The following is a 13,563-nucleotide window of genomic DNA, read 5'->3' as shown; positions in this document are numbered from 1 at the left end:
CAGTGAGAAATAAGGATAGTTGTCTAAATCCACACTGTAAGGCTGGCCAAGAAGCTAAGAGTGTGACATTGTTAGCAGACTTTGGAACAGCCAACTGTTGTATAATCGGGAGCAGCAGGTACGGTGGTAAAAAGGGACAGTACACCAGAGAGTTATTGGGTAAGGGTTGGTTTGGGTGAGATCAGGAAAAATAGAAAACATGTTTCCTCTTAATAACAATCTCTTCTGGGGATCCCCTAACGATACTAACATCAGTAGTCATGAGGGTACTAACCATAACATCCCTAATGATTTTTGTGAATTGTTTGAGGATAGTGAGGAAGGTAAAACACAGTACTGGGTAGACAGCCAGCCTATTCGTAGTGAAGGTGGGGAGACAACAGGTGATTTAAATGATGAATCGGAGGAACCACCCGGTGCCACGGACGGAAGTAGCCTAGCCAGTGGGGATCCGAGATACATGAGTAGTCGAGATACCTAAACTTCGCAGGGTACTAGAGAAGGGGCAATAGCCAAAGGCACAGTTACAAGGAGTGGTCAGGTCAGTAAACCCAGCTAGATAAAGATAGTTTTTACTACTAACTGTTGTTAAAAGATGGTTGCCATGTTACAGATTGTAGTAAAAAAATTTCAGCCAAACTATTCAATCTTGATAGCAAGCAGTTCAGGTGGTGATGCTAGTGGTGACGGACGACCAGAGAAGGCCAGTGAGGAGAGAGTAGTGGAGAGGAAGGATGGTAGCGAGGCTAAGAAGCCTGTGGTTTATGGTAGTAGCGGTAAGTTGTGGTACATGATCTTTAGAGTTAAGCGAGATCACTTGGCGGTGAATTGCCCTGGTAATGCTTGTAGGAGGTGCGGGAGAAGTGGATACTGGCAGGACTGCAAGGTACCCATCTGTCAGTGGTGTGGTGAGACCGGGCATGCGGTTAGTGGATGCCCCCGCCGGGGTCCAGGTGGTCCAGTGAGCACTGAGGCAGGGAAAAGGAATTGCAGTGAGGAAGTACCAGCGCCTCAGAGGAAGGTGAGGAGTTATGCTGAGGTGAGTGGCGGTGCTAGACAAGCTGCTGTACCGGTACCCATTATGGGGAAGGTAAGCTCTTAGCCGATGTCTATAGTGACGGGATGATGGACAGGGAAGGTTGTCAAAGGAGGATTGTTAGTATTGAGCGTGAGGAGTTGGAGGAAGTTTGAGGCAGAGTTGGCCAGACTGGCTGCCGAGCGCAGGGCAGAGGTCAGTGAATTGGAAAATGCGGAGGCATTCAGGGCGGCCATTGAGCAGTTGGCCGAGGTTCAGAGGAAGATTGCGGGTAGTAGGCTTGCACCGAAGGAGGGTCAGGCCGAGGTAAATAGGTCTGGGCCTATACCAACTCCCAGCTCTGTGGCACCATCCCGTGAGCAGCCGATTACAGCCCAGGAGGAACCTCCCACAGGATGCCTGTTAGGCCCGTCTCCATTGGGGAGAGCGTGGTCAAGACGGAAGGGCAGAACCTGAGGTTGAGGAGTCGTTACCGACCCAACCACCAGTTTCCAAGCCAGTTGAGGGTAGTGGAGGTAGTGTGGAGGCAGTGGTGTTGTTGGTGAGAGGTCACGGTGGCAGTGAAGGAAGTAGAGGGGATCAGGAGAGTGAAGAGAGTGGTGCCGCCAAGTACGACGGCAGCCCAGGGTTGCTCGGGAATGATGGTACCCCGAATGAGTTGATGGACCAGGATTAAAGAGTAAGGTAAACTCCACCAGCAAGGTGAGTCACTGAATGAGTTCAAGTGTATTTCTGGAAGGTTAGTGGCCCATACAGGAAAAAAGAAAAACGGCATGTTGTATAATCGGGTTGGTGGGCCGCGGGCTACCCTAATGTCTGAGGTCATGGTAGTTACAAGTAGTGACGAAAGGTTACAGGAAGTCAAGGACGTGGTAGTTGCGAGTAGAGTATATAAGCGTGGGGAGAACCAGACCGGGTCCTTCTTCGCTTCAATCACATGTAAGTTCATATACTTAGACAACACCAACAACATCATGCATAGGCGCTGCTATAAAATTCTAAGTAACTATGGTGATTTGCCATCAGCAACTAAACAACTATGCATTTTGGACACGCTAGTTCCTTACCATTGCTTGGTCAGTTTAGTGTGGAAATAAAACTGAATCTTTTTACTGCAGTTATATTTTATGTATTCCACAGTAAATCATGTAAACTAATTTGTGCTAACATTGCTAGTAAGTAGTATGCTTAGGTTTATATGTTCAAATCCAGATATATGTATGATTAAATGATTGTTCTGATTTACAAACTTTTGTAAAGGCAAAATACCCAGAATGCTTTTGGGGGAGGTGATGGGCTAATCGCGGGATGTTCAGGTCAAGTTGCACATAGATCTCAAAATTGGTCTTAAAGCCCAGCCCATTAGTTATTTGCCTTTCTAAAATCGTAGTAGATTTTGAATAGGTTGTTGCAAGATGTTCTTGAAGAGTCCATGTATGTCTAAGGTGTAGGTTCCAAATGCTAGCCCATTGGTTTTAGTGCCCAAAGCTAATGGTGATGTTCGCTTATAAATTGACATATGAAGGGCAATCCTTGATATTATCACAGGGCATTACTCTGTACCTACAGTATATGAGATGTTAGTAGAACTGTTCTCAAAGCGGCATTTGAAACCGAGATTGTTCCAGTGTGAGTTAGAAACATGTTCAAGAAATATCACTACATTTGTCAATCATGTTGGGTTGATTCAAATGGAAAGACTTGGGATAAGTATATCTGCCACATCTAAAGTACTGAAGCACGCTTCGCGCAAAATTCTAATGGCCTGAGTGGTGTCTTGAATCTAGAAAATGATGCAATAATTTTTGGTGGAAGTGTTGAGGAGCATGAATAATTTTTGCTGCAAGTTATGACTCATCTTTCAAAGTGTGGTCTAACTTTGAATAGTTCTAAATGTAGCTATTGTTGTACAACTGGATTATTCTAACAAGTCAAGTAATATTGTTTCTACATAATACATTGCTTTTCTGGTTTAGATTCTGAAATAAAGATAGCCACACTATTTACTCTTATTAATCATTAATCTAGATACATCGCCCTTACTACCAATTTTCACACAGCATTGGGTCGTCTTTTATAGTTTTTGAGGTCACATAGTGTCCAGTGATGGTATTCACCGAATCCTGTTAAACTAGAATAAATCTTGTCAGCTAGAGTACGAGAAAGTATCTCAGAATTAACAAAACCAACTGACTGGTGTGCAGGCATGGTTCAAATTCCAAAGGATGGTCCAAACCAGGTTTGCCTATGTTTTGAGTTAACTAACTTAAATCAAGCAGTAAAAAGAGACTCATCTAAACAGCTCAGTTAAAACATATATAACAAAGATGGACGGAGCTAAATACATAACCAAATTGGATGCTAACTCAGGGTACCATCAGATACCGCTTACAGAAAACGTTCTTCTGCTAACAATGTTTATAACTCCATTCGGCAGATACAACAGAGTATTTCAGGTTGGTAAACACAGGTGATATCCTCCAACAATGTATGCATGATATTCTAGTATGCGGGGATCATTGGCCACATAGATGACTTGGTAGTTTATAGCTTATATATATGTGTGTATATATATATAATGTGGCTTGCCCAAATACCGACAGCAATCAACTCAGGTGAGTTGCAGAAAAGTGCGCTATTGGGAACAGCTAAGATCTTGAAGCGAATGCTTAAACTCCCAGGTCTCCCAGGTAGGAGACCCGAGTTAGAGCAGAAATTACCACCCATACGGGTTAACTGGGGTGAGGAAACAATTTTTTTATATACACATATATATATAGATTATAGTAATTTGTTTTACATTTTGCTTCGCTTGCTCTAGTGTATATACAAGCAGATGTAGTATTATATACATTGTAAAATTACATACAATTGTATACATTACAAATCAAACTTCCAAAAGACCAGAGACAAAGGTTAAAAACGATGAGTTAAATAATGAGATAGAAAACTGCAGCATACTTTACAAAACAATACACTCTGAGTTTTTATCTGAAAAAGAGCTTTTATATGATATTTTGGAGGGATATAAAAATCAAGTATCTCAAGCTAAGCGCAACTTAATAGAAACATACAGTGCATGGCGCTCTATGCTAGGTGATTTGGAACCACACTTGAAAATACGCAATACTATGGATCGAATAGAGGCAGATAGTGAAACACTAATCAGCCAAGCTTTACAGTGCATGAGTAAACTGTCTGCCAAGGCCAAAACTATTGATAATGCTCATGCTGTAAATAAATCAATTTTTGTTTATAGAAGATCTCACTCTCCGTCACTAGCATCAACACCCATTTCATCATACAGACAGAAGACCGAGACTTCTTATGAATCAACCTAGGCAAAGCTAGATGATAGATTTGGCAAATTGAAGAGCTAACTAAAGCCTATTTAGAGAAGCTCAAAGACTGGCCAAGGATTAAATCTGGGGACGGAGAACCCCTAGAAGATTCCATGGATCTACTTGAATCTGTCGCAGGTCTCTCCGCAGAGATCAATCTCAACACAAGAGCTGCTAACAAGAAGCTAATAGTCAAGCTACCATTCCAAATTGCAGAAAAATGGACAAATGAGTCCACTAAACTTGAATGGGACAATGAGAAGTTCTCTCCCCTTACTACATTCATTAAATTCCTGTCACAACATTGTGATATAGCACAAAATTCACTGTCAAAAACCTTGCATTTCATCAATAAAAAACCAAAACACGAAAGAAGACAGGAAGCACGTGATAACACTAAAACCAATAAACCCACGAGAACATTTGCCACTCAACAAGCTGAACCAAACAATGCCATCAAACAAGCCGGACTAAACAATGCCACTAAACAGGCTGAACTGAACAAACACACTGGTTTGTTGTGCAAAATGGACAATCACAAAACTTCGGTCTGCGGCAAATTAAACAACTATCATTTGCTGAAGTCCATGAATTCATCACAGAGGCAAACAACTCTGCTATGATTGCTGAAATGGTGATCATATATCCAGAGACTGTAAAAAGCTCCCTACCCTGAGTAGAACATATATGAGTATAGACAATCATGTAAACATTGTTTTATATAGAGCCTCAATTTCGGTGGCGGCGTGCGTTCAGAAAATTTTCATACACTTGCATTGAGCTGAATTTCTTTTACATTTTTTGAAACTTAGAACTAGCGCTAAAAATAAATATTGACTGGAGAACTTTTCTAAATTCTAATAATAATTAAAATATTAATCATTACTCAAAAAACTGATTTTACCAATATATTATATATAATCTTGAAGTTATCATTTAAACATATAGGAAAGGAAAACTCCCAATACATGGAAGTCACCAACAAAGTAAAGAATGGAGAAGTAGAATTGTGGTGGTTAAGTAACCCTAGCGACTTTTTGAAATGGGTTTTTGGAGGGTTAAGTGTCTCAGTAAAATGTTATCAATTGGAGGCGAGGCATTTCCGCCGCCACAGCTAACTAACTATGACGTCATTGTCTAAACTCCCATAGTCTTCAACTCAGCCGCTACCTGCAATCGATGCCAGGGAAAACATCCAACTGCCCTCGATAAGATGAGGACAGCACCGAATTCTCAATCAAGCAAAAACCAGTCAAACACAAATTCTCCAAACAACCCATCGCAAACGAAATCTGAAAAGCCAGATATAAAACCTCAAGGCTACAATTCTGAATCACAAAACACTTAAACCAAGCTCGATGATCAATGACTAGATGATAGCAAACAAACTTATACAGGCTATACAACCCAGCGCAACCTTGCAGTCGAAAACCTGTCATGGGTAATACCTGTTTAGGTTTCTACTCAGCAAAGCCTTAAGCAAGAATGTTTGGTTTATGCGATGATTGATTCCATGTCTGATACGACATACATAACTCATGACACGACAGCAAAACTGAATGCTGATACAATAAAAACTAAAATTGACCTTACAACCATGACCTCTAACAAATTAGAGCTTGAAAGTGATCTTGTAACTGGTTTGAATGTTTGAGCTTACAGAGTCACAGACCAACACTCACTACCCTCTTGCTACTCACACCATACACTACCTATAGACAGCAATCAAATTCCAACCAAAAACAAGCTGCAAAGGTGGCCTCATTTACTGCATGTAGCAGATGAATTACCTGAAAACTATCATGACATATCTGTAGAATTACTCATTGGCAACACTTTCATGGAAGCATATCGGCCTCCACAAATTCTGACTACAAATAGCAAAGATGAACCATTTGCAATCAAAACTGCTTTAGGTTGGAAATTCATGGGCAAACTGAACTCAAAAGGTGTAACATATGCCACATTATTAAATCAAATACTGCCAAAAGGCAGAGAGCTTGTGACTTGTCAGTGTTCAACAAAATCAAATAAAGAGCTTTCCAAGCTAAGCAATATGTACAATGCAGACTTTTCTGACTCACACGATGACACACCAGGTCTATCAATTGAAGACAGACAATTATTAGGCATGAAAACAAAAAATACCATAGAAAAGAAAAGGGTTACTATGCCTCTACCATTCAAGACTAAACCACCACATATTGAGTCAAAGTCTGCGACACTTCACCGATTCCATCTTCTTGAAAAGAAATTCAAGGACTCCAACTATAAGACACAATATCACCAATTTATGACTGACATTATTTCAAAGGGTGAAGCAGTTAGAGCACCTCATGACTCCATTGACTCCTGGTACATCTCTCATTTTGGTGTATTTCACCCTCGAAAACCTGATCATATCCGTGTTGTCTTTGACTGTGCGACCAAGGTAAGAGTTAGTCTCAATGATTTTCTACTTCAAGGCTTTGAACACACGAATGACAGTAAGGTAATACCGCACAGGAATTACGATCTGTATTTACGACATCACAGGCGGAGGAGATCAAGGACAAAGGAAGGAAGGGGATGTTTCCGGTGGAGGGAGATCGGCTGGAGAAAAGGGAGGACCGGAGGCTACGAGGAGAGCGGGATTATTCTGGGCGCGGTTCACGGAGGAGCAACTGACGTACGCATAATCAAGTAAGATCATAAAGCTTTATATGGTGTCAGAATATATCGAACCTACAAGCGTAATCGTGTAAAACGTTGCTGTTTGTGTGACGGTATTTTACAACGGCGAGCTCGACAAGGCACAGATTCTCTGGAAGCTGTTGCGTTGAGGCAAAGGATCGGATATTTGCTGAGATATCGCAGGAGAAGGCTTACTTTGTGTGGAGCAAAATTTTGCTACCCTGACTCTTAAAGACAATATAGTGAATTATACTGTCACTCTCATATATTTTGGTGTTATCTAACTTGTTTCCTGTTAATCATGATCCATAGTATCTTCTTGATTGTGGTGAGCTGCCAATAAAACAGTATAGAGTATGTCTGCTAGTGGTGAAACCAAGCCTGAAAAGTTCGTAAAGCCCTTGGATTTTTCCTCGGGCAACCTGGCTACCGCCTGGAAAGTTTTTAAAGAGCAGTTTAATATATATGTGATTGTGAAGAAACTACGAGAACTCACTGTAGACGAACAGATCGGTCACATGCTTATGGCCATGGGTAGTGACTCGGTACCAGTTTACAATCAGTTCACCTTCGTGCCATCTGACGAAAACAAAAAGAAAACACTGGCCAACTGCATCAAATTTTTTGATGCGTATTTTGAGCCTGTTAAAAATGTTATTTTTGAGCGCTCAGTGTTTAATAAGATGACTCAGCAACCTGGCCAATCTCTTCACCAGTTTATAGTTAAACTCCAAGTTCAGAGTGAGAATTGTGACTACGGCGATATGCGAGATGACTTGGTAAGGGATAGAATAGTGGTGGGGGTGCGTGACATCGAGCTTCGCAAGTACCTGATTGATGTGCCTGATCTCACACTCAGGCTATGCATTCAAAAGGCGAAGCAATATGTATCAAATCAGGAGCATGTAGCTGCGATGGCAGCTACGTCTGGGGCTCTGGGTCCCGGTAAAGAAGAGTATGCTGGGAATGTAGACTCGGTACAGCGATATAAACCTAAATCGTCTAAACAAATGACTGACACTGAGGAAAACAGGAGCAGTAACGCAAAGGACCAGCCATGCTAAAAATGTGGAAAGTGGAAGCATTTTGGTGGTCGTTGCCCGGCAGAAAGGTCAAGCTGCAACAAATGCAAGAGAAAAGGTCACTGGGCAAAAATGTGCAAAGGAGCCCAGCAAGTATCTGCACTGGAGGAAAATGACGATGGAGTAGATAGCTTGTTTTTAGGAAATTACCAATGACTAAGCCGCATAAACTACATTGACACCATTGACACCATCTCGGAAACAGAAAATGCCTGGTATGTAGAGTTACAGATGAACTCAAAAAATGTGAGATTTAAAGTAGACTCGGGTGCTGCAGTTTCGGCTATTCCAGTTAGTGTCTGCGATGCTCTTGGGTTGAAACTGACACCTACTACTCGAGAATTGTTTGGCGCGGGAAACACTAAGCTTACAGTACCTGGAGCGGCTATCGTTGAACTATCTCATGAAGGAAGACGCCACAAAGAGAGGGTTTACGTTGTTGAAGGGCTTGCTAATCCTCTGTTAGGCAAACGGGCCATCAAACAGCTGGGCATTCTCAAAGTGTCTGAAATCGCAGAAGGGTCGTCAGCAGGTTGGAAAGATATGTTTCCGTCATTGTTCTCAGGCTTAGGTACATGAAATCCAGAGTTCATATTCAGCTGAAAGATGAAAGAACTCCTTTTGCTCAGTCTACTCCTAGAAGAATAGCTGCAGCTCAGCGCCGGCCGTTACAAGAAGAGCTCCACCGAATGGAGAGGATCGGAGTTATCCAGAGGATAGAGGAGCCCACAGACTGGTGCGCTCCTTGTATAGTTGTGCCCAAGAAAGATGGAAAGATCAGAGTATGCATAGATTTTACCCGCCTGAATAAAGCAGTAAAAAGGGCTTACCACCCGCTTCCAGCCACTGATGAGACAATAGCCAGTCTGGGTAAGTCACGAGTGTTCTCGAAATTAGATGCAAACAGCGGGTATTGGGAGCTTCGGTTGGATGAAAGTTCGCAGAAACTGACTACTTTTATCACACCGTTTGGTAGGTTTTTCTGCAAGCGTTCGCCGTTTGGCATTTCATCGGCTCCCGAAATATTCCAGAGGGAGATGCAGAAGGCTCTGGAGGGCATTGAAGGTGTGTTAGGTCAAATGGATGACATCTTAATCCATACGGAAACTGAAGATGAACACGTCAGTAAAGTGAAAGAAGTGTTATCACGTCTGGCTTCTGCAGGCATTACTCTAAATGAAGAAAAGTGTGAGTTCTCTCGGACTCGTATCACCTTTTTGGGTCATGTAATAGACGAGTCAGGTATTCATGCAGATCCAGGAAAAGTATCAGCCATACAAGATTTCCTTATTCCCAAAAACAGGAAAGGCTTAAAGAGATTCCTTGGTATGGTCAATTATCTTGGTAAGTTTATGTCTACCCTAGCAGATGACACCATAAAGATGAGATCTCTCCTCAAGCTGAAGGATAACGATTGGTAATGGACAGCTGAAATGACCGAAGAGTTTGAGTTGCTGAAGCAAAAGATCTCTTCTTTCCCGGTGCTAGTCCCATTTGATATGGAAGCCGAGACTTGGCTTTCCACCGACGCTTCCTCCTATGGTTTAGGAGCGGCGATTTTCCAGAAAACTGTTGATGGCTTCAAGCCTATAGCATTGGCGTCGCGGGCCCTTACGGACACAGAAAAGCGGTATGCCCAAATAGAAAAGGAGGCTCTGGCCATGTGTTGGGCAGCAGAAAAGTTCTACTACTATCTAGCTGGCCGCGACTTCAAAATCGAAACAGACCACAAACCTCTGGTATCGATTATGGCGGAGAAAGAACTGTTCAAACTCCCAATTCGTGTTCAGAGATTTCGTTTGCGCATGATGTGGTTTTCGTATGATGTCACATACATCCCTGGAGAGAAGTTGATAGTTGCCGATGCTTTGAGCAGAGCTCCAGCAGGAACAGAAAAAGTGTCAGAACCGGAGCCGTTACTCATTCAGGAAATGATGGAAGAGCTTTCGATATCTCGAACCAGAAGAGAGCTACTCGAAGTTGCCCTCTCAACAGACCCCACAGCCAATCAATTAATGAGGAATATTCAAGAGGGTTGGCCAAACTACCGTGATCTGCCTCAATATCTGAAAAAGTACAATTCGTTCAAAGAGGAGTTGACTGTGGTGGGAGGATTGCTGTTTTATTACAACAGATTGTATATTCCCTTGAGTGAACGAGAGAGGGTCCTGCAGGACATTCACAGGGGGCATCTGGGGGAGAACCGCTGCCTCAGAAAAGCCCAGAGTACGACTTGGTGGCCAGGGATGTCTCAGGACATCAGAGAAATGGTTAAGCACTGCAACACATGCATTCGCTTTAGGAAAGTACCCACTGAGCCATTGATCCCTACTCCTCTCCCAGAGAGACCCTGGTGGCAGCTTGCAATGGACTTCTGCACCGTTGATGAAAGAGGTGATGAGTATTTGGTTATTAGTGACTACTATAGCCGGTTCATGATTGCTGAAAAGTTTCCCCGAGCCACTGCTGCAGAGATGTGCAGAACTGTCAACAAGGTCATATGTACATTAGGGGTACCTCCCATTATTGTAACAGACAACGGTCCACAGTTCATTTCTGAAAACTTCGCTCAACTAATGAAGAAATGGGACATTATTCATCGAACCAGTTCCCCTAGAAACCCCCCAAGCAAATGGTCATGCAGAGAGAGTGGTGCAAACATTCAAGAAGCTTGTGGCAAAAAATGTTGAGATTGAATTTGCTGTTATGTGCTATAATGACAGTCCTTTGCAGAATGGTTATACCCCTGCCCAGCTGCTCATGGGAAGAGGGTTGAATTCAATGGGATATCTCGTCAACAGTCCAGTAGATGTAAAGAAGTTTCGCGCTTATGAAGCTGACTACAGAGGTAGGCAGGCTCATACTTTCAATCAACGGCACAGGGCGGTTGAACGGGACCAAGTGCCTGTCGGAACTCGGGTGGTTTTCAACGACCCCTCAGCCAAACCATTGAGAGCTGTTGTGATGGCGTCCTCTGGCAGAGAAGTTGCGCTGAAGACTGACAATGGAGCCATGCTGCGCAGGAACAGAAAACTAGTGCAAGTTGATAAACCCATTGAGTCGTCCCCATCTGATGAGAAATGTATATCAAGAGAAGATAGCGCTCATCCTACACTGAACACTAGAAGTGAAGCGAGCACCAGTCAGGTAACCATGTTACCTAGGAGAGAGAACTCGACAGATACCGGACCTCGGCAGGCGCCTGTGCCAAATGCACCTGCTTCCGAACCTCTGCAGTTACAGACTCCTCAAGTGAATAGGACCGTTGAGCGGTCACCTCCCTCGAAAAGCGGTTGTTCTCCGCAGGCACCCACTGCGGCTCCCACTAGGAAGCGCAAAGAGAGTAAGGGATCAACCAATCTCAGTCTTCAGTCTCAGCCAGCACTCATCCCCTCTAATACTCATCGTCAGGGTGTACAGACCCATCAGACACGGGCCGGGAGAGTTGTAAAACCTCCAGATAAACTCAACCTGTAATGGGTTATTCTTTGTTTTGTAAATTTTGTCTGTCTTTATACTCACTGACTTTCATGTGGCTAACATTGTTATTCTACTAATTTCGAGTTTTGTTCCCCCCCATGATGCGGCGACGTCTTTAAAGATTTGCATAAATCTTGAGGGGAAGGTGTAAGGTAATACCGCACAGGAATTACGATCTGTATTTACGACATCACGGGCGGAGGAGATCAAGGACAAAGGAAGGAAGGGGATGTTTCCGGTGGAGGGAGATCGGCTGGAGAAAAGGGAGGACCGGAGGCTACGAGGAGAGCGGGACTATTCTGGGCGCGGTTCACGGAGGAGGAGCAACTGACGTACGCATAATCAAGTAAGATCATATAGCTTCATAATGACCTCCAGGGTATACTTCTATGGTTTCGCAAGCACCCTGTAGCCTTCATAGGATACATTGAACGAATGTTCTACCAATTCAAGGTGACACCAGAGGACCAGAATCACCTCCGATTCATATGGTATGATGAAGGTGGGAGTCTGGTAACTTACAAGATAACTGTTCATCTGTTCAGTGCTAGGTCTTCATCGGCATGTGCCACATATGGTCTCAGATTCCTAGCTGAGCAATACAATGCATTGGCACCCCGTCATTCATCATCTCATCACTTCATTCATCGAAACTTCTATGTTGATGATGGTCTCACAAGTGAACCCAGTGAGGCAAAATTCATCTCTCTCATCAAACAAACCAGGTTACTCTGTGAAACTGGAAAGCTGAGACTACACAAAATAGCCTCTAACAGTAGAGCAGTTATGTCACAACTACCAAAAAATGAGTGTGCTAGCACATTAGCTAGCCTAGATCTCACCTCCCACCCACCACCACAAGAACGATATCTTGGTGTACTATGGGACACCGAGAAAGATCAGTTCACATTCCATCATGATTCTCTAATCAAACCAGTCTACAGTGGCCCGTGTTTGGCCCTTTAGAGCTGATAGCTCCCTTCACACTTCAAGGAAGAATCATTCTTCAGAAGACTTGTCGCAATAATTCTGAATGGGACATTCCACTCAAGCAAGCACTACTCAGCAAATGGTTTGCCTGGAAATCAGATTTAACCAGCGTCAGTCAAATCACCATACCTGGTTGCATCACCCCTATGACTTTGGCTCCATTAAACCCGCCAATTTGCACACATTCGCCGATGCCAGCACTGCTGGACATAGTCACTGCACATACCTTCGTCTGGTCAGTTCTACCAGAAAAGTGCAACACTTCTCTCAAGCGAGGCCAAAGTTGCACCACCCAAATAGGTGACAGTTTCTAGACCAGAACTGCAAGCAGCATATGGTGCTGTTAGGGCTGTCAACAAATATCTCAAGGAATTAGGTATTCCAAACAACACATTTTACTTCAGACTCAGACAGACTCCACTGTAGTCTTAGGTTACATCAACAATTTTGCTAAGCGGTTTCATACATATGTGGCAAACAGAGTAGACACCATATGCAGACTGTGAAATATTGTAAGCTGGAAGCATGTTTCAACCACTAAAAATGCAGAAGATTTTAGTTTCAGAGGTGCCAGTGTTAAGGAACTTAATTCATCTGATTAGTTCACCAGTCCTCAATTCCTCTGGACTGAACCCATGATCTTGCCTCCACAGCCTCAGGTGTACATCAATCCTGATGACGTGGAGGTAAAACAATCATCAACCCTATTTACAGCAAAGCAAAACCTTTTCTCTTGACCAACGCCTCAAGGGGTTCTCTGATTGGAATAGAGCTATCGGAACAATCGCCACAATCCGGAGGCATATGAAGCAGCCACACAGCTTTTATGATGCGGAGCGGGCCATCGTGAAACAAATTCAATCTGAATAACTCTCTGAAGAAATTGCCGTGCTCAAGGCCAATCACCCTCTCAAGAAGTCTAGCAAGTTGATCGAGCTAGATCCTTTCTTAGATCAGAGAG

The 13,563-nt window shown here is 43.2% G+C and overlaps 3 protein-coding genes across 4 annotated transcripts in view; 2 read left to right on the top strand and 1 right to left on the bottom strand.

The window, feature by feature from the left end:
- Positions 1–13,563, bottom strand: part of LOC137398678 (uncharacterized) — a 42,837-nt gene that overhangs the window by 16,342 nt on the left and 12,932 nt on the right. The window lies entirely within an intron of this gene.
- Positions 7,407–8,114, top strand: LOC137398285 (uncharacterized). The gene has a single exon (XM_068084392.1). It carries the CDS (start codon positions 7,407–7,409, stop codon positions 8,112–8,114), a length of 708 nt encoding a protein of 235 aa, XP_067940493.1.
- Positions 12,048–12,578, top strand: LOC137398284 (uncharacterized). The gene has a single exon (XM_068084391.1). The coding sequence runs from the start codon at positions 12,048–12,050 to the stop codon at positions 12,576–12,578; it is 531 nt and encodes a 176-aa protein (XP_067940492.1).

The sequence above is a fragment of the Watersipora subatra genome, chromosome 6, assembly GCF_963576615.1.
Source record: "Watersipora subatra chromosome 6, tzWatSuba1.1, whole genome shotgun sequence".
NCBI classification, from domain to species: domain Eukaryota; kingdom Metazoa; phylum Bryozoa; class Gymnolaemata; order Cheilostomatida; family Watersiporidae; genus Watersipora; species Watersipora subatra.
This window is presented reverse-complemented; position numbering and strand designations above follow the sequence as displayed.

Bases quoted from the DNA above. Each gene is read 5' to 3' on its own strand.
- LOC137398285 (XM_068084392.1), top strand. From the start codon at position 7,407: ATGTCTGCTAGTGGTGAAACCAAGCCTGAAAAGTTCGTAAAGCCCTTG.
- LOC137398284 (XM_068084391.1), top strand. From the start codon at position 12,048: ATGTTCTACCAATTCAAGGTGACACCAGAGGACCAGAATCACCTCCGA.